Source organism: Xiphophorus hellerii, chromosome 5, assembly GCF_003331165.1.
Source record: "Xiphophorus hellerii strain 12219 chromosome 5, Xiphophorus_hellerii-4.1, whole genome shotgun sequence".
In the NCBI taxonomy this organism is placed as follows: Eukaryota; Metazoa; Chordata; class Actinopteri; order Cyprinodontiformes; family Poeciliidae; genus Xiphophorus; species Xiphophorus hellerii.
In genome coordinates this window covers 25797064-25815583 of record NC_045676.1, presented here as the reverse complement: position 1 = coordinate 25815583, position 18520 = coordinate 25797064, and the positions used below count along the sequence as shown (strand labels likewise).

Genomic DNA, 18520 nt, shown 5'->3' with positions numbered 1-18520 from the left:
CAGGAGTTCATATCTTTCTTCTCAAAACTTGTAATGATTGTAATGATTAAAATTAGCATCTAGTAAGAAGCCACAACCTCCAAAGGTTTCAACCTGCCAGAAAAGAATGGTGATATTGAAATTTGCAAAGGGAAAACTACGTGATATTGTTCCTTTACTGACAAGAGACTTCTATGTTTGGTATTGTGTGGAAATCATCAGCTTGAGAACTCCTCCTTCTTTTTTCTGTATAAAACCCTAAATGATACCGAGAGAAGAGAGTCTCTTGAGTTTAGTCCTTCAAAACTTTTGAATTTTGTACTTTTCCTTATTTTTGATCACTTTTTAACATTCTTTTTTAAGCTTTAATTTGTGTTTTGGCAAAAACACATTTTTTTCAGGGGTCCTTCATCCATACAGAAGCATTTTCTACATCTCAGGTACAGATGTTTTTTGTTGGTTTCTTCAAATATGTTGCATTAAATACCACAATAAATAAATGTTTTTTTTAAAGGAAGGATGTTAGGAAATATGGTGTTAAAACTGATGGATCAAGAATATGATGAAAAGTTGTAACCCAATAGAAAAAGTCTTGTACCAGTTTGGTAAATTCAAAGTAGAGGAGAAATTTTAACATAATTACAGATAGCATAATTCTTGAAAATATTGTTTAAGATGTTTGTGTCTGTTCATACCTGCTCTTTTTTATTTTTTTACTTATAAACCTATTAAGATTTCCTAATGCAAATCTTTATGATACTATGAATCTATGGGTACATTATCCTCTGACCCCTTAGCTATCAGCTACAGCCAGCCACCATCAACTTTTGAAAATTTTAAACAAAAAGTGCAACCCTCAGCCACTGTTCAAAAATAAGTAAAGTGAACTGTAGATTTTAAAATTCATACTCTATCCATAAACAAAAACCGTGGCATGGTCTTTGACAGTTCTTCTTAATATGATCAAAAACAAAAAGAAGAGCTTTTTTTTAGTTAACTGAGGTCCTACATTCAAACAAAGGACTTTTTGAAAGTAAGTCATATCTTTTGCTTGGATTATTATAACTCTATATATGCTGGTCTTAACAGAATCTTAGTTCAGATATGGGAAGCTCATCTATAGAAAGAAGATGGAGGATTAGCTACAGCAGAGCAACTTCACAGAGTTTTGGAGGAGCTTGAAAACAGTTTCAGGTCACAAACCAAAGTCCCAGGCTCCAGCTATTTCCGCTCATTTTTTAATTTTTTATTTCTTACTAAGACTGACTGATACATAGAGAAATCTTTAACATGTTGTTAAACAAAAAGCTCTTTTTTTGTCATGCTTTCTAGTTGTCTGCTGACACAAGATGGCAATGCTAGCAGTTTCGACAGTGGTTCTGCTATCATTCGGATGTTGCATTGGGGCTCCGGCACCACAAAAGAAGGTTAGGGTGCATTATTTTGGGGATTGTTTTAATAAGTGCAAATGCACATATGGATAGAATAAATATTAATAATGAGTAACATGTTTCCTTTGTTTCCTGTTTAGATTTGCTCATTCCCACTGGATTTAGCTCCAAACTCTGTTGACGACATGTACTACGGCTGCGAAAATCAGATGAGAAAAAAAGTGGCCAGGTTGCTAAATAAGGAGAAAAAGGGTGAATTTAGAGATGCTTGGCGTGTAGCACAAAAATACTACAACAATAAATGGGCAAGCACCACCTCATGGTGGAAGAAAAAACAAATCATGGCTATTCATGCTTATACCTTGGCAAATCCACCACTATACGTTGAGTTCAATAAGGCAGTCCGAACACAAAAATCTGGGTACAAAACCAAATTTCAATATCATGCACTACACTTCTACCTCACCATGGCCCTACGCTCCCTTAAGCACAATGCACCACAGTGTGTCAAGACTTATCGGAGAACCAACTGCAAATTTGAAACCAAGATCAACAGAGAGATTCGCTTCGGCGGCTTTACCTCCAGCTCAGAAGGTGGTTATCCTTCTCCTTATTTTGGCGACCAATCATGTTTTGAGATTACCACCTGCTTTGGAGCACGCATCTCAAAGTTCTCTATGTTTGAATCGGAAAACGAGGTCCTGATCCCTCCGTATGAGGTTTTTAAGGTAACAGACATACAGAAAAGATCTTGGAATAATTTCCTTCCCTGCCAGGTTGTCTACAAACTGAAGAGCACAAGAAAACCACGTTCCAGTTTAAACTGTGCTCTCACCAAGTCAGGTTTGTGATGAAATGTCCCAATAAATACAAGCAGCACTGTGCCCAATTTTAGTTTTTCACACTTATGTCTGATATGATAACAAATGACTATTGTTTCAAACATAAAAGTAAATACTCACCTTTACAGGCCTTTTTATGTAAAACTTTAAATTAGGAAACAGTTTTCAGTGTAAAACTAATTTTATACAAGGGACATAAAATATTTGAAGAGCACATTCATTTGTGTTACAATCATAAACTTCCCACTTCTTTCAGTTTAGATATGAAAAGGAATACACAAAATACACAGTCAGCCTAGATTTCACTGCATTTTCAGAGGAACATGTTTTATGCACTAGCACCATCTGCTGGTATAAACATGAGTAACAAATAAAAAAAAAGTATATATTCTTTTAAGGTCAATGAAAATGATTTACCTGCCCAGCAGAGAGAATGCAGATACATATGTCTGCATTCTTATTTTTATAGATGTGTCTGTTTCATTTCCTTTGCAGGTTTATGCATACAAACAGTGTTTTAAGACAGCGCATCAAGCAGGATCACTTAATAGATCAGATCAAGTGGGTGAAAACCACAGAGCAAGCAGGTTTCCGCTTATGTGTACTTCTATGCATCGAGTTTTATTTTCTGTTTCTAAAAGGGGCTGAATATTTCCCCTTTGGTATGTCATTTCCTATACGTGCGTGTGTAAAGACAGGATGTGACTAACTGTGAAGCATATTAAGGTTTATGTACAACTTCATTTTGGGGCTCTGCTTCTCTGACTCCCAGAGTCAGACGCTTTAAATAAAACATTTAAAGACAAAGATCGATCTTTATCATTTCTTAGCAGTTTTCTCTACCCTTTCATTAAAGAATTTCCGTGTCAGCCTTCACCAATACAAATGGACTTTATGCATCTCAGGTACGGATACTTTTTTGCTTGTCTCTTCAAATTTGTTGCATTAAATACCAGAAAAATGAAACGTGTTGTTTTTTAAGGAGGGACATTAGAAAATATGGTGTTAAGCGCAATGCACCAGAGTGTGTCAAGACTTATCGGAGAACCAACTGCAAATTTGAAACCGAGATCAACAGAGAGATTCGCTTCGGTGGCTTTGCCTCCAGCTCAGAGGGTGGTTATCCTTCTCCTCATTTTGGCGACCAATCATGTTTTGAGATTATCACCTGCTTTTGGAGCACGCATCTCAAAGTTCTCTATGTTTGGATGGGAAAAGGAGGTCCTGATCCCTCCGTATGAGGTTTTTAAGGTAACAGACATACAGAAAAGATCTGGGATTCAGTTTGTAGACAACCTTCCATGCAAGGTTGTCTACAAACTGAAGAGCACAAAAAACCTACGTTCCGGTTTAAACTGTGCTCTCACCAAGTCAGGTTTGTGATGAAATGTCCCCCCAAAAAGCAGCATTGTGCAAAGTTAGACATAAGTCAAGTATAGTCTGCCCAATTTTAGTTTTATAAGTTATTACCGTAAATATAATCATAAGAAACATACAAGACTGAATAATTCACATTAGGAAACAGTTTCAAAAGTAAAACAAATTTTATAAAAGGGACATCAAATATTTGTTAGTCTTACAATTATTAACTTTATGTTCACTTTCCTTTTCTAATTCAAAGTAATCCTAAACCCATGCAGCTGTGCTTTTCTTTGTCACTACCCATAAAGGCAGACTGAGATTTGTTTTATGGAAGTCCAAACATGCACAAAATAAAGAAGTCATATAATTATTACTTAAATTGTTTGCAACATATATTAATTGCTAACCTTGACTGAACAATTTCACAATTAATTATAAAAAAATAATGTTTTGATTAAATTCCTGATATTTAATTAATTGTTGATACATTCATTTATATAATTCTGCTTCCATGTTATCTATGACATTCATAAATAATCTAATAATAATAATGATTTCTGTATTTATTATATTTTGGCACTTAGAAACTCAATATATTGCTGAAAGCAGATCATTCCTTCCCACTGTCACTTCCTGCTTGCTGAAGATACTAACCTGACTGCTCTAAGCAAATAGTTGTTTCTGTTTGAGAGAAAAAATATTAACAACTGCCATAAAATAATAATCTGTATTTGAATATTTTAAACTGCAATTTCATTTGAACTGGACTGAATGTGTAACTGAATCTGAATCTGACTGAATTGTATTGGACAAGTAGGATGTGATAATGAATACATTTGACTATTTTATATTAGATATTTATTGTGAAATGGTTCTATATACATTTACTGAACTGAACCAACAATCTAAAAAAAGACAAAAGAAAATATTTCATAGCTGGTATTAATTTTTCTCTACTACTGTTATATTTCCTGTTTGACTATTCTGTTTTAATAAATCTCACAAAAATGCATGCACTTTTCTGGATGTGTTTGTTTTATAATTTAAGCATGTTCTGGTTTTTAATATGTAAACGCTTCTGGTTATATCTGTATGCTGAATGCAAATTTATTTCGCACCTTCTCCCTATTGAGAAAGGAGGCAGAGCCATCGCTGAAGCCCTAGAGTATCTCCGCAAAACCATGAGACCAACCACCTATGAACTTAAGACTGTTTTGCTCCATGTTTATGGTCCAACTGTGGTCTCCAAACTTGGTCCAGTCTTCTCACAACATCTCCGTCTAAGACATAGGTGTCAAACTCTGGCCCGCGGGCCAAATTTGGCCCGCAGTGTAATTATATTTGGCCCACGAGGCAATTTCAAATTAATATTAGAGCCAGCCCGCCGGTATTATATGGTAGCAACGATGTGATGCCGCATTCACCGCTTATACTACAAATCCCATACTGCTCTGCTGTTTTTTGGCACGTCAATCAGGACAGAGGCAGACACGCATCCTCCTCTGTGTCAGTAGCACTTCTGGTAGCGGACATGGATGTATTAGGAAGGTGGTGATCCGTTTTCTTGCACACTCCTTCGGTTGAAAGCCCCGGCGCACCCCGCATCCCCGTGTCTCTCCCCCAAACCACACTGAGACCTGAAACTACAGCTGTCACTGTGTTACCTACCAAAAAATGGCGAAAAGAAAGACAGAAAATGGAACTTTTCTGGACAGGTGGGAGACAGAATATCTGTTTACATATGTACAGTACAGACCAAAAGTTTGGACACACCTTTTAATTCAATGAGTTTCCTTTATTTTCATGACTATTGACATTGTAGATTCACACTGAAGGCATCAAAACTATGAATAACACATGTGGAAATATGCACTAAACAAAAAAGTGTAAAACAACTGAAAATACCCCTTATATTCTAGTTTCTTCAAAGTAGCAACCTTTTGCTGTGATTACTGCTTTGCACACACTCTGCATTTTCTTGATGAGCTTCAAGAGGTAGTCACCTGAAATGGTTTTCACTTCATAGGTGTGCCCTGACAGGTTAATAAGTGGGATTTCTTGCCTTATAAATAGTCATGAAAATAAAGGAAACTCATTGAATTAAAAGGTGTGTCCAAACGTTTGGTCTGTACTGTATATAAAATTATGACTAATTAGAACGATGACGTGTCATTTCCAGAAGTTTCTGACAGCTTGGTGTTAGCTGGTGCTAAAAGGTTACACTGTTTGCTCCCTCCGTACGAAGTTTTTAGAGTAACAGATATAAAGGAACGCTCAAAGCACAACAAACTTCCTTGTGAGGTTGTCTACAAACTTCAGAGCACAAACAATCCTCTGTCCAATTTAAACTGTGATCTGATCGAGAAGAAACCTCCTCATGGTTTTAACTGAACAGTCTAGAAATAAAAGTAACTGCAAATCTGGACATGATTTGAGATTTTTTTAAGAAAATTGGCTACTCAGTTCTGTTTAACAATTAGATATGATAACAAATATATAACAGTGAGTGTGTACACCTATAAGCACTACTGTGTAAAAAAATTTTTGAAAAAATTGTCTAAATTGTAAAGCTGAAATTAAATGACAGGCAACATTGAAATGTTAATTCACATAAGTGCACATTAATTTGAACTACAACCATTAACTTTCTCCTCTCTTTGCTTCTCAAACTGAGCTTGGTGATGACTGTACACAGAATCAGACATGGCTTTTTAAATATATAATACTTAAATGATGATGATCTACAAATATTTACTCTTCACACGCAGTTGGGAGGTTGGTAAAGGTTATGTTTTCATATAAGTTTAGCTTATGAACTTCTGCTTTATGTATAAAGCAGTGTAGACCAGGGCTGGTGGGCAGAAGCCTTATTCATATAATTAGCTGGGCTGCTTTAGATTGTAATTTTTTTATGTGACTACAATGAAAAGATAATCTGCATTTAAATGTATAAAAATTTGAATTGTGAACTGCATATGCATATGAAGCTGGATTTGAATCTGTATGATTGGACTGTTTTAGATGGATAAGATTTTGATTTGAACCAGAATATATTCTGTGTGATTGGACATGAATTTGACCCTTTTGTCTTATGTGAGACGATATCTGTTGTGAATTATTGCTATTTAAAATAACTTTTAAGTGTCTTTAAAATAGTTAAATGTTTGATGGTTGTGATCATTTATTTTGTTCATCTGCTATATTTCCTGATTGATTTTTTCTGTTTTAATAAACATTATATTGGAACACCTGAGCCTTGCTGCGTCTGTGTTCAGATAAAATAATGTTGTTCAGAAAATATTCTTGAAATACTCTCAAAACAGATCAAGCACAAAACTGATCTACAGTATGAATGTTTGAATTGTGAAATAAAATAATAATAATAATAATAATAATAATAATAATAATAATAATAATAATAAAAACATGTTGCTTTGCATATCAAATGTCCAAACGTTTCCGTGTTCACCACGGTACCTAGACTCCACTGGGTTTTTTTTAACAACTGGAGATCTGGGTCAGACTTTCTACAGAACTTGACTGGTTCTAGTCTTGGCTAAAGAACAGAGACTTCTTCACGTCAGTAGATGTCAATAGGTAACTATCCATCAGAGCTGACAAAACTCACACATGGAGAACCCCAAGGTTCCAGGTTGGGTTCCCTTTTATTTAATATCTGTGTACATTTAAAAATGGTCATAAGTCTCATCAGAAATCTGCCATGTTTACAAAACAAATCCTCTGATGAATTCAGATCAGTTGTTATGAGATAAATCATAGCATCTCAGGTAACTGTTCACAAAAAGCAGTTTTACTCATTATTTTAATTCTAATATTATTCATTCAATAAATTCCTGGATTGTGGACCGATGGCTCCATCTTTCTTCTGACTAAGTTGGGGTTGAGATGATGCAGTTCAGGTCCAGCAGCGTTTACTTAGTTTCTAACTTGCAGCACAAGCACAGAAATCAAGAAACAACCCCGCCACCTAGTGGTCAAAGTCGTCCTGCTTCTTTCCAGATTAAAAGCAGCCAATCTTGGCCTGCCATGAACCCATTCAAGAACTGAAAAGATAAAATAAATGATTGTATAGATGTGCCTTTCCTTTCTTCAGGTGAATGGAAGCAACTGAATTAGGTTTTCTTGGACCTAAAGAAGAACGATCAAGAGTCAGTGCACAGCTTCAGCTAGGAAAGGAGTGATGTGGTGATGACTTCCTGAAGAGTTCCTCAAAGAGACAGACGCCCAATTTCAAGACTTTAAGTTACAAAGTCAGACCAAAGTATTGCTGTTCCTCTTTATATTGACCTGAATTGAATAAAAGTGAAGGATTTAAAGCATGATATTTCTACTTTAAAGATCAAATATATCTAAATTTTGGGGTTGCTTTTAGTCTAATAATAATTGGTCCTTAAATGTCTCTTTACACAGAATCTATACTCAGTTTTAATTTACTAATTTGTGGTTCTGCATGTCTGAACTCCTTAGGAAGTGGTCTGCAGGGGTCTTATGAGAAGCAGGAAGTGGTATGTTGACTAAAAGCTCTTCTGCTGATCTGCAGATTCATGGTTAACATATAAAAAGCAACTATGTGTGAGGCCAGTCATGGAGAAAGGATATTGGTGTGAATAAATGTATGAGTTTGAAGAGAATTTTGAAGAGAAATGTGTGTGTGTACTATCAACAATATACTGTATGAACCATGTACATATAAACTGTGTTTTATTCTGCAAGAGCTGTGCCAGATAATTTGCTCTTGTTGGTGGGTTAGAGGTTAGGGTTAGGTCAAATGCAACTTCGCGTCAACACACTTCTGTGTTGAGACTTTCATGTTCTCCTTTTTGCAGAGCGCTGTCTCAGAAGGACATTCTGTTGTTTTCCTCTTCCTCCAAGTGATGCTCATATCCACTAATGTGCCACATTTGATGAAGTCATCCGATAGGTCAATTTGAAAAGGTGTAATTTAGAAGATCCTGAATGTAGCTTTTAACTACCAGGCTCATGTTTCGCTTTTTCCAAATCATCAGTGGAATAATGGGAACAAGTTGTTGGTTCATGACCGTTAATGAATTTGAGATAAAGGGTGTTTATGAATTATTATGATGGATGTCTTCTGAGAACATAATTAAACTGCAATCTTTTAAACTAATGTATCTTACATGTTCAAAAAGTCTCAACTTGATCTGGTTGATTTGGTAACATTTCCCTCCCCTCTTTGTCAATCGCTCTTTAGAGGTTTTCACAGAAGAAGATGTGGGAAGTACACCACCAAATAAGATAAACGACTAAGCGTGAGAAACTGCTTCACTTCCTCTCTGTGTTGATGTACTCTTGTCATGTCAAGCTATTACCTTGCAGACGTTTCTGTAAACATCATAAAAGTAGCATAAAAATAATAACATGATACAGGCCTTAGGAAACCAACTGGTTGGTTTACAAATCCAAAAATGGTATCTGCATGTCCAATTATGCATTTGGAATAAAGTTAGGGATGTCACTAAAGGCTTGATTGTTAATATTAGGGAGCAGCAGGGTGTTTATATAGGTAGCTCTAAAAAAGAAGAAAAACAAATACTGCTGGTAACTTAATAGCAAAAGTAATTTCTTCAGTGTTTGAATTGTCACTTCATACCAAACAGTTGTAAACTAATAGGTCCTTTTTGTGGTTTTGTGAACTGAAGGGCTGACGGGTCACCCTGTTGACCGACCATAACATCGGTTGTGCTCTTCCTGAGCGTCGCGCTAAGACTGCGGGAGGGTTAAAGGTTAAATAGTTAAATCTAGTCGAAACTTTGCCAAAAAAAAAAGAAAAGTAGTATTCATTTAATGATTTCCTGCCCACTCTGTACTTGTGGACTGATGGCTGCTTGGTGCTGAGTTTAGGGTGAGATGGTGCAGTTTGGGTCCAACATGAATCTCATGAATGACAACACAATGATGATCTTAAAATATTGTCAGGATGGGACATAAAAGCCTCGTTTATGTCAACGCAGCAAAATAACATATCTTACTAATCAGTCATAAATTTTAACCAAAATATCATCTGCACAAGTTTTTCCACTTTTATTGTCTCATATACAGAGCAGTCCCCACTGATCAGCAGCAGTAGTTCATGTGAACAGTTAATATATTTACTATTCAAATAGTAATGGAGACAAGCTGTGATGTTTTTCTGTGACTGTTGTCGACTAAAATAACTGATTTTGCCGAGTCTTTCTCAAACTTTGTTGTCAACTTGCTAATTTTTTAAGGGTTTTTTTTTGCCATAACTCAGACTTCCCTTTCCTTCTCCTTATCAAATATAATCCCTCGTTACCTGAGAAGAACTTGCCTCATCGTCCTGCTGCTGGCCTCTCCTCTAATGTCTCCTCCCTGATTCTTTGCTCTTTCTGTTGTGACAATAAAGATTCATTTCAAATATGTGGAAAACGACACTGAGTCCAACTTCTGACCAGAAATGAAAGAGGACTGGGTTTATTCCTGGCATTAACTGACTAGCAATGAATGTAAAATAGGTAACAACAGCATTAAAATTCTTGCTAACTAGCTTGTTTGAAAGAAAACTCTGCAAAGTTTCTTGCTAGTTTCTGAATGTGAAACAGAATGTGCAGCTCAGCTGAGCAGCAGCTCTCCCCTCAGTGATCAGATCTACAGGTGTAAACTGTGCTGTACATCGTGATGAAAAGCAGTACTTGCTGTAATGGCTGTGACCGCTAGGTGGCGCGGTTGTAGTTGGACCAATATTCTTGTGCTGCAAGTTAGAAACTAAGTGGAAAGGATATGTGTATATATGTATATATATATATATATATATATATATAGTACAGACCAAAAGTTTGGACACACCTTTTAATTCAATAAGTTTCCTTTATTTTCATGACTATTGACATTGTAGATTCACACTGAAGGCATCAAAACTATGAATAACATGTGGAAATATGCACTAAACAAAAAAATGTAGAACAACTGAAAATACCCCTTATATTCTAGTTTCTTCAAAGTAGCAACCTTTTGCTGTGATTACTGCTTTGCACACACTTTGCATTTTCTTGATGAGCTTCAAGAGGTAGTCACCTGAAATGGTTTTCACTTCATAGGTGAGCCCTGTCAGGTTAATAAGTGGGATTTCTTGCCTTATAAATAGTCATGAAAATAAAGAAAACCCATTGAATTAAAAGGTGTGTCCAAACGTTTGGTCTGACCTGTATATAAAATTATGACTAATTAGAAAGATGACGTGCCATTTCCAGAAGTTTCTGACAGCTTGGTGTTAGCTGGGGCTAAAAGGTTACACTGTTTGCTGCGTTGACATGAACCTTTAGCACTCATTGAAAAAAGAGCAAATCTAAAACTAACTTGCAAAGTTTTGGAAATTATATGCAAATGCAAAAAACGTTATCTGTTTAAAGCTTGGTCATACGTTCATTTCTCCAGTCCTTTTCTGCATCTGCTTCAGCCATTTGCTTCATCATACTGCCAGTCCACTGTTCCTGTAACTGTCACCACAACTAAAGAGATATGTATACTTTTTTCTTTTCTTTTTTTTTGAGGTCATTTTAACATTAACTGTTACAGAGTGAAGCGCTACTAGGTTAAGCCAATCCTGATGCTTTAGGGACACCATCCTGCATGTTTTATGTGTATGTGTGGCCCAACATGTTATTTTAATGATTAGATGATTAAAGGGTTTTACAAAACTTGATAAAATAGTGAGCAGGTAGATCTACCACTGTATCAACTGGGTGTTGAACAGGGAAACGTGACATGCAGGATAGCAGTCTGTAAGAACAGGGACTGAATCAAACTAGTTTAAATGTGTGTGAGTTTGTTGTGTAGACTGGCAAAAGGTTTGCAAGGACTTTAACATGGTTTGTGGGGACACTGTGCTTCTGTTATATACACCAGGTCAGTATAATGTTAGTTTTTAATCACTTCATTGTTTGCTGAATATGAACCTGCAAGGGTTTATACTCTATTATATCTTGACCCCTGATGACCTTCTAAATATGACAGGCTATCATGTTCCGTGCTGACAATATTTAAAGATCATTATTGTGCCGCAATTTACTGAGTACAGACTGTTTTGACATGTCTAGTTTAATAAGTGATTTCTCTATTACCATTTGGATGATAACTTCTGGAAAACTGTCTGTTATTATTAACTGTTCACATGAACTACTGCTGCTAACCAGTGGGAACTGCTTCGTATATTAGACAAATAAAGTGGAAAAACTTGTCCAGATGATATTTTGGTTCAAATTTATGACTGATTAGAAAGATGACGTGTCATTTCCAGAAGTTTCTGACAGCTTGGTGTTAGTTGGTGCTAAAAGATTACACCGTTTGCTGCATTGACGTGGACTTTTATTATCGCTTAGATTAAAAAGCAAATCTAAACGTAACTTGCAAAATTTTGGAAATTTTATGCAAATGCAAAAATATGATCCATTTAAAACTTGGTCATATATTAGTTTCTCCAGTCCTTTTCTGCCTCTGCTTCAGCCATTTGCTCCATCACTCTTCCAGTCTGTTGTTCCTGCACCAGTCGCCACAGCTAAAGAGGTATGCATACTTTTCTCAGTTCTAGTTCTGCTATTGAACGATGGGTTTGGAATGGGGAAACTGAACCGAAAGGACAAGGATCCTAAAGGACAGGGATTGAACGCGACTACTTTAAATTATATTTTTGTGTGAGAATACTGTCTACTTAATACATAATTTTGCAATACACATAATCCACGTGTAGCTACACATAATATACTTTTTGATGGTTATATCCCATTGAATGGATGGAGCTGCAATCTAGAAGGAGAAGCATCAATTAATTTTTATTTAATCTGATCTGACTTTGCAGCAGCTAGACTCTGAAAATTGTCATGGGTTAAGTTCACCAGGATCACAGAAATCAAGATGTTCTGGAAAAAATAAATAGGATTTTAATTCGTATTTGCACTTTTGGAGCCCATATGTGGAAGGAATAGAATTAAAGGGCTAATGTCTAATCAAGACTCTAATGTCAACCTACAACTCTGTCAACTCTACAGAAACTCATCCATGCGTTTATCTTCAGTCGCATTGATTACTGCAACAGCGTCTTCACAGGTCTGCCTAAAAAAATCAATGAAACAGCTGCAGCTGTTCCAGAATGCTGCTGCTCGCGTTCTCACTAAAACCAGGAAGATAGAGCACATAACACCAGTTTTAAAGTCCCTCCACTGGCTCCCTGTAGCTCAAAGAATAGACTTTAAAATACTGTTGTTAGTTTACAAATCACTGAACGGTTTAGCACCACAATACATTAAAGACCTGCTGTTGTTGTATTAACCTTCCAGACCTCTCAGGTCTTCTGGTTCTGGTTCTGCTCTGCATCCCCAGAACCAGAACTAAACATGATAGAAATACAAACTTCTATGCACCACAAATCTGGAACAAACTGCCAGAAAACTGCAAAATACTGCAGAAACACTGAGATCCTTTAAGTCAAGGCTAAAAAACCAGCTGTTTAGTTCATTATAAATGAACTAAACATGTGTAACGATTGCACTTGACAATTATCGACCTTGTGTTCTATAACTTTGTATTTTTTGTGTTTTTATAAGCACTTTGAACTGCCTTGTTGCTAAAATGTGATTTACAAATAAAAGTGATTGATTTATTGATTGAAATGTCTTTGTGAACAAAGCAAAATGTGTGGCATGTGTGTTTGTCTTATACACGCTTGCTCAATGCGTGGTCTGGCACGAGCTTGACTCTTTAACTGCGCTTGGAACTTAATGAAGTAGATTAGAAATATTCTTTATTGTCCCATAGTGGGGAAATTTTGGTCTAACAGCAGCTAAGTGACAGGCAATCGCAGCATGCAGGCACAAAACTCTAAAATATTTCACTACAATCCAAAGCAATTTGCAACAGAGTAGAATTTTTTTTTTAAATGTGCATGTGTACGTGCGCATAGACAGCAGACTAGTTAAAACAACTGTAGAAATGTGAGCAACGCCACATGCCAAACACACAGGTCTTAAAAAAAAAACTTCATGCAATAAATACTGGAATTACAATAAGAGTAATTAGTTACTAGCAGTTAGTTCAGCATACAAATATGCTTACGCATTATTTATCAGAAATATGACCAGTATAACACGTCTTAAGATTCACTGGCCGATTATTTTATTAACAATTAACTGAAGTGCAAAAATACATTTATTTTAATTTTAATTGCTTGTATTGCATTTGCCTTTTTAAGACTATTTGATCTTTATATATTCTCAATGATGTCTTCTAATACATTACCCCTGTTTCTCTCACCTACAGCTGTCCACATTTTTTTGGCTGGTTTTCAGAGATGTCTGCCGAGTCAAGATGGCAAGGTTGGTCATTTTGGTGGCTATGTTCATGTTATTTGGATCCTCTCTTGGGTGCCTGTTTGGAAGGTGGATAATTCAGGTGAGGGATATTTGTTTAATTGTTGCACAACCTTACATCCAGAACATAAACATGACTAATAAATAATATTTTTATTTTTTTTCTGTTTAATGTGGGCAGAAAATTCAAGACCTCAGACATCCTCCAATCCCGCTAAATATGGCTCCAGACTCTGTTGATGACATGTACGACAAATGTGAAGAGAAGATGAAGGACAAAATAGAGAAAGATGTTTTACAAAATGAGAAAAACAAAGATACAAACTTCACAGGGGCCTGGAATAAAGCAGAGGAATACTACAAGAGAGAATGGGAGAAAAATAACCCACCACTGATGAAAGAACAAATCATGGCTGCTCATGCGTACACCCTTGAAGAACCACCTTTATACAGTGAATTCAACAAAGCAGTCCGAACACAAAAGTCTGTGTACAAAACCAAATTCCCGTATCACACTCTGCACTTCTACCTCACCATGTTCCTGCGCACCATCAAACCCAAAGCAGAAAATTGTGTCACTGTTTTCCGGAGAACAAAATGTGAATTCAGCAAAAATGTTCTCAACAAACAGATTCGTCTTGGCGCTTTTTCCTCCAGTTCGATGGGTGACTATCCTGATGAAGAGTTTGGTACCCAGTCATGCTTTGAAATCACCACATGTTTTGGAGCAAACATCTCAGAATACTCTGCGTTTCCAAAAGAAAATGAAGTCCTGGTCCCTCCTTACGAGGTTTTTAAAGTAACAGAAATAAAGAAAAGCTCTGAGCACAACAAACTTCCTTGTAAGGTTGTCTACAAACTTCAGAGCACAAAAACAAGTTCCAATTTAAACTGTGCTTTTTTCAACAAGAAATAAAAATTCTGCTCTTTGAGACAGTGACCATCTACAAAGATTTAATTGAAACATTCTAGAAATAAAAATAACTCTGCCGATGTCGACATAATTTGATATTTTCTTCCAAGAAAATGAGCCTAATCAGTTTCACACAGTGAAGTAATTAGATATTATGATAACAAATATACAACAGTGAGTGTGAATACCTACGTAAGATTCTGAATGTGTTTAAATTGTTAAGCTGAATTTCAATAAGGACAGATAATATTGGTTTGCTCTACAACCATTAACTTTCTTCTCTGCTTTTTTTGTTTTTCAATAAAAAGTAAGACCAAATCAGTGCTACTATGCCTTTTTTATGACTCAGCTTGTTACAGCAAATGGCCTCCTAAACTGAGCTTTGTGATGTCTGTATGCAATTTCAACAGTGCAACAAAATCAATAAAAACATAATGTCAAATGATTCATTAATAACCTCTTGGGAACAGAGCCTCTTTTTTGTATATTTTTTGGACAGTTCTCGAAAAAAAAACATCCCCAGAAAGAATTCCATACATCTCAGAAACTACAAGGTGTATTTGACTGGTTCAGGTATCAAAATAAAAGTAATATTCCGGAGAATCCTCTAGAGGTCTAAAAATAAACATTTGTATTACAGTACTGTAATACAAAGCACAGCACTTCTACCAGGAAGTAAAAACACACATACAGGATTTACTTAACAGAACAAATACATATGGCTCACTTGTGAAAAAATACAAAATAAAAATAACTAATTCTAATAATAAAATACATTATGTAATGTGTATTTTTCTTAAAAGCATGCAGTGGAAACCCAGAACCTCTAATAATTCACAATGCAGGTTCTGACCACTTACTGGACCAAATTTCATTCCCCAAAAAAATAAGGATAGACATTTTAGAAAAGTATTGGTTGATAAAATTCCAGGCAAACATTCCAAATGTGCCATTTTTGGACATTTTGGCACCATGAGTCCAATTACAAATTTCTCTCTCTCTATTTATTTATTTTTCCCCCCCAACCTATATCTTGCTATAAATATTATTTGCAATTAATAACAGTGTTTGTTTTTTTTAAAGAGAGAGAACAGCTCAACTGGTTGGTAAAAGGTGTTTAGTCCAAGGCTCCACAGGTGGTGTTGATACCACAGTGCTGTGGGACACTGGATCTCAGGTGTCCATCGTGGGACCAGACTGGAAAAGAAAACACCTTCCAGATGTTAAAGTGAGACCAGTGGAAGAACTGCTTAAAGAAGGAGTACTGGATCTCTCTCCTGCAAATGGAACAGAAATTCCATATGAAGGATGGATAGGAGTTAATTTCACCTTGTCCCAAAAAAATGCATGTGGAATGATAGACAAACCAGTCCTGGTTTCCATCCTGGTTGCAAACAGTAGCCTTGAATGCCCCATCATTGGCTTCAATGTAATTGAAGAACTGGCTCTGAGGAAAGATGGAGGTCTTATGGTCCAGAAACTCTGTTCTGCACTAGATGTGGGACACAAAACTGCAAGAGCTGTCCTGTCAGTGTTTAAAAAAAACAACAACCTGGAAGGCTAGCCCAATCTGCTTGCCTGTCCACACTGGGTAGGCAAGCAGTCATCATCTCACATAGCAAAGTGATAGAAGTGGAATGAAGCCACCTGACCTGACATAAAAGAAACTTTATGTGGTTCACAGTTAGTGCTGGAACCAGGAGACACCATGGCCTGAAGGACTAGCTACCCGAGAGCAGCCGATTAAGATTCCATGCCAAGATAAGGGTAAGATTGTGGTCAGTTGAAAATTTAACTGACCATGGTATTACCCTGTGTGGCCGAACGACACTTGGCTGGTTGCATAATGTTGATTGGGGTTTGCCCAAGGGTCAGAAACAGCTGCCATTGGTCAGTGGTGCTACCAACCAGACAGAGTAGGTCCGCCCTCCAGCACTTCTACCAGGAAGTAAAAACACACATACAGGATTTACTTAACAGAGCTTGGATCCAAAAATCCTACTCCTCATACTCATCTCCTGTGGTGTGTGTGAGAAAGAAAGATAAAAGTCTTCGTTTGTGCATAGACTACAGACTGTTGAACTTAAAAACAATCCCAGACTGTCATCCAATCCCTAAAATACAGGAGATCTTAGAAAACCTCGGGGGCAATTCCTGGTTCACAGTGTTGGACCAGGGGAAGGCTTACCACCAAGGTTTCATGAGTACAGATCATGTACAGTCATTATAATGTAACCCACATAAAGTGGGTATGCCTCTTTAAGAAACAGAGGTTAAGGAAGCTAGGTAGTCTACCTAGCCAATAGGAAGTTTAGTTTCCAGTGCATATGAACCAATCAGAATGCAGACTGCCGTTGTGACTCTCGCCCTTCTCCCCCGGGTCTGCAGCACCGTTGGTGTGCGGGAGAGATCCGACGTAATGAGACTGCTGAGCTGTGCAGTGTAAAAGTATGTATGGAGACAGTTAAAGTATTATATACGAACTGTAAACGAACCCTTTTGTAAATAGATTTTCTGTTGATCATCCAACTTCTAGGCTGGAAATAGTTTATTGAGTACAAAGACTGAACTTCAGTTTTCTGCCGTTAGGAACCGTTAGCTCTTTCTGGCAGTTGGTTCGTCTTATTCTCCGTTCAGCTGAAGGTAAAGCCTACACTATAAAATATTTTTACTTTACCAAGTTCATATTATTGAGGTTAAAACATAAAAAATATGCCTTGTGCCCCACGCATCCAGACTGAGTCCCACTATATTGTTGTCCCAAACGTGTCGCATTGAGATCGGTGAGCATATTCTGAGCCTTTCATTTGGGTTTTTGTTCTGTTTATCACATTGTTGTTAAAAAAATAGCCTTTATTTGATTTATTTAATTATTCAAATGTAAACCTTTGCTGAGTGCGGGTAAAATGTAATATTTTATTATTGTGCTTGGAAAAGGATTTTACGATTAGAAGAAAAAGTGAATTGAAAATGCAGTGAAATACTGCATTGAGGTAAAAAGAGTTGGTTATTGTAAATTTGAGTAATTTAACAACAAATTGATGTCAGATATGACGTCTACAAAAACATGACTTAAGGATTAAAGCTAGAACAGCTTAATAAAAATCCTATATTTCTGCTGGTCCTGTCTGTTGACAGGTCAGGTTTTTATTTTTATTTTGCTGGATTGTTCCCGAAGTGGATTCCTCCCATGACCTTGATGGCGAGCCTTCCCACCTGGACTTAGAGAAAGAACCGGATTTCTTCTTTCCCATTTGGAGGCCTGCTGCACCCTGCGGTGTGGTAGGCATGTAACACTCACATCTTCACACACAGTTGCTTATGTGTGAGACCACTGACTGACATTCTTCATTCTTATTGTTTTATCCTGAAATTTTGGACATTACCTTTTGGACCGGTTTTTATTTCAGACATTGTAACAAACTGCTGTGGTGGAAATTCTCCTCATGTGAATGATGTCGAGTTAAACCTGAGTTGGAAATTATTTTCATTAATCTGTTGACTAATACAATTTAGAGTACAGATTACCAGGGTCCACCCAAAATATTTGAAACTAAGAATAGCACTTGGCCAAGTATTATTATTATTTTATGTATTTTATTGTAATTTTATTTTCATAATTGTGTGTCTTGTACAACTGTCAATTTGATGTTTTATGTCACTAAAGCCAGT

At 36.5% G+C, this 18520-nt stretch overlaps 3 protein-coding genes across 3 annotated transcripts; all 3 read left to right on the top strand.

Annotated features, from left to right (window-relative positions):
- Positions 1-270: 270 nt before the first annotated feature.
- Positions 271-3019, top strand: LOC116719375 (ecto-ADP-ribosyltransferase 5-like). Its single transcript, XM_032561872.1, has 3 exons — positions 271-419; positions 1312-1406; positions 1511-3019. The coding sequence occupies exons 2-3, from the start codon at positions 1329-1331 to the stop codon at positions 2219-2221; spliced, it is 789 nt and encodes a 262-aa protein (XP_032417763.1). The 5' UTR covers positions 271-419; positions 1312-1328; the 3' UTR covers positions 2222-3019.
- Positions 3020-3097: 78 nt separating this feature from the next.
- Positions 3098-6827, top strand: LOC116719367 (uncharacterized). Its single transcript, XM_032561866.1, is given in 5 exon segments — positions 3098-3117; positions 3195-3384; positions 3386-3587; positions 4712-4815; positions 5732-6827. Coding segments are annotated over 5 exon segments (750 nt in total). The 3' UTR covers positions 5966-6827.
- A 4288-nt stretch (positions 6828-11115) lies between these two features.
- Positions 11116-15315, top strand: LOC116719374 (ecto-ADP-ribosyltransferase 5-like). Its single transcript, XM_032561871.1, has 3 exons — positions 11116-12136; positions 13886-14017; positions 14117-15315. Exons 1-3 carry the CDS (start codon positions 11999-12001, stop codon positions 14849-14851), a joined length of 1005 nt encoding a protein of 334 aa, XP_032417762.1. The 5' UTR covers positions 11116-11998; the 3' UTR covers positions 14852-15315.
- Positions 15316-18520: the final 3205 nt, after the last annotated feature.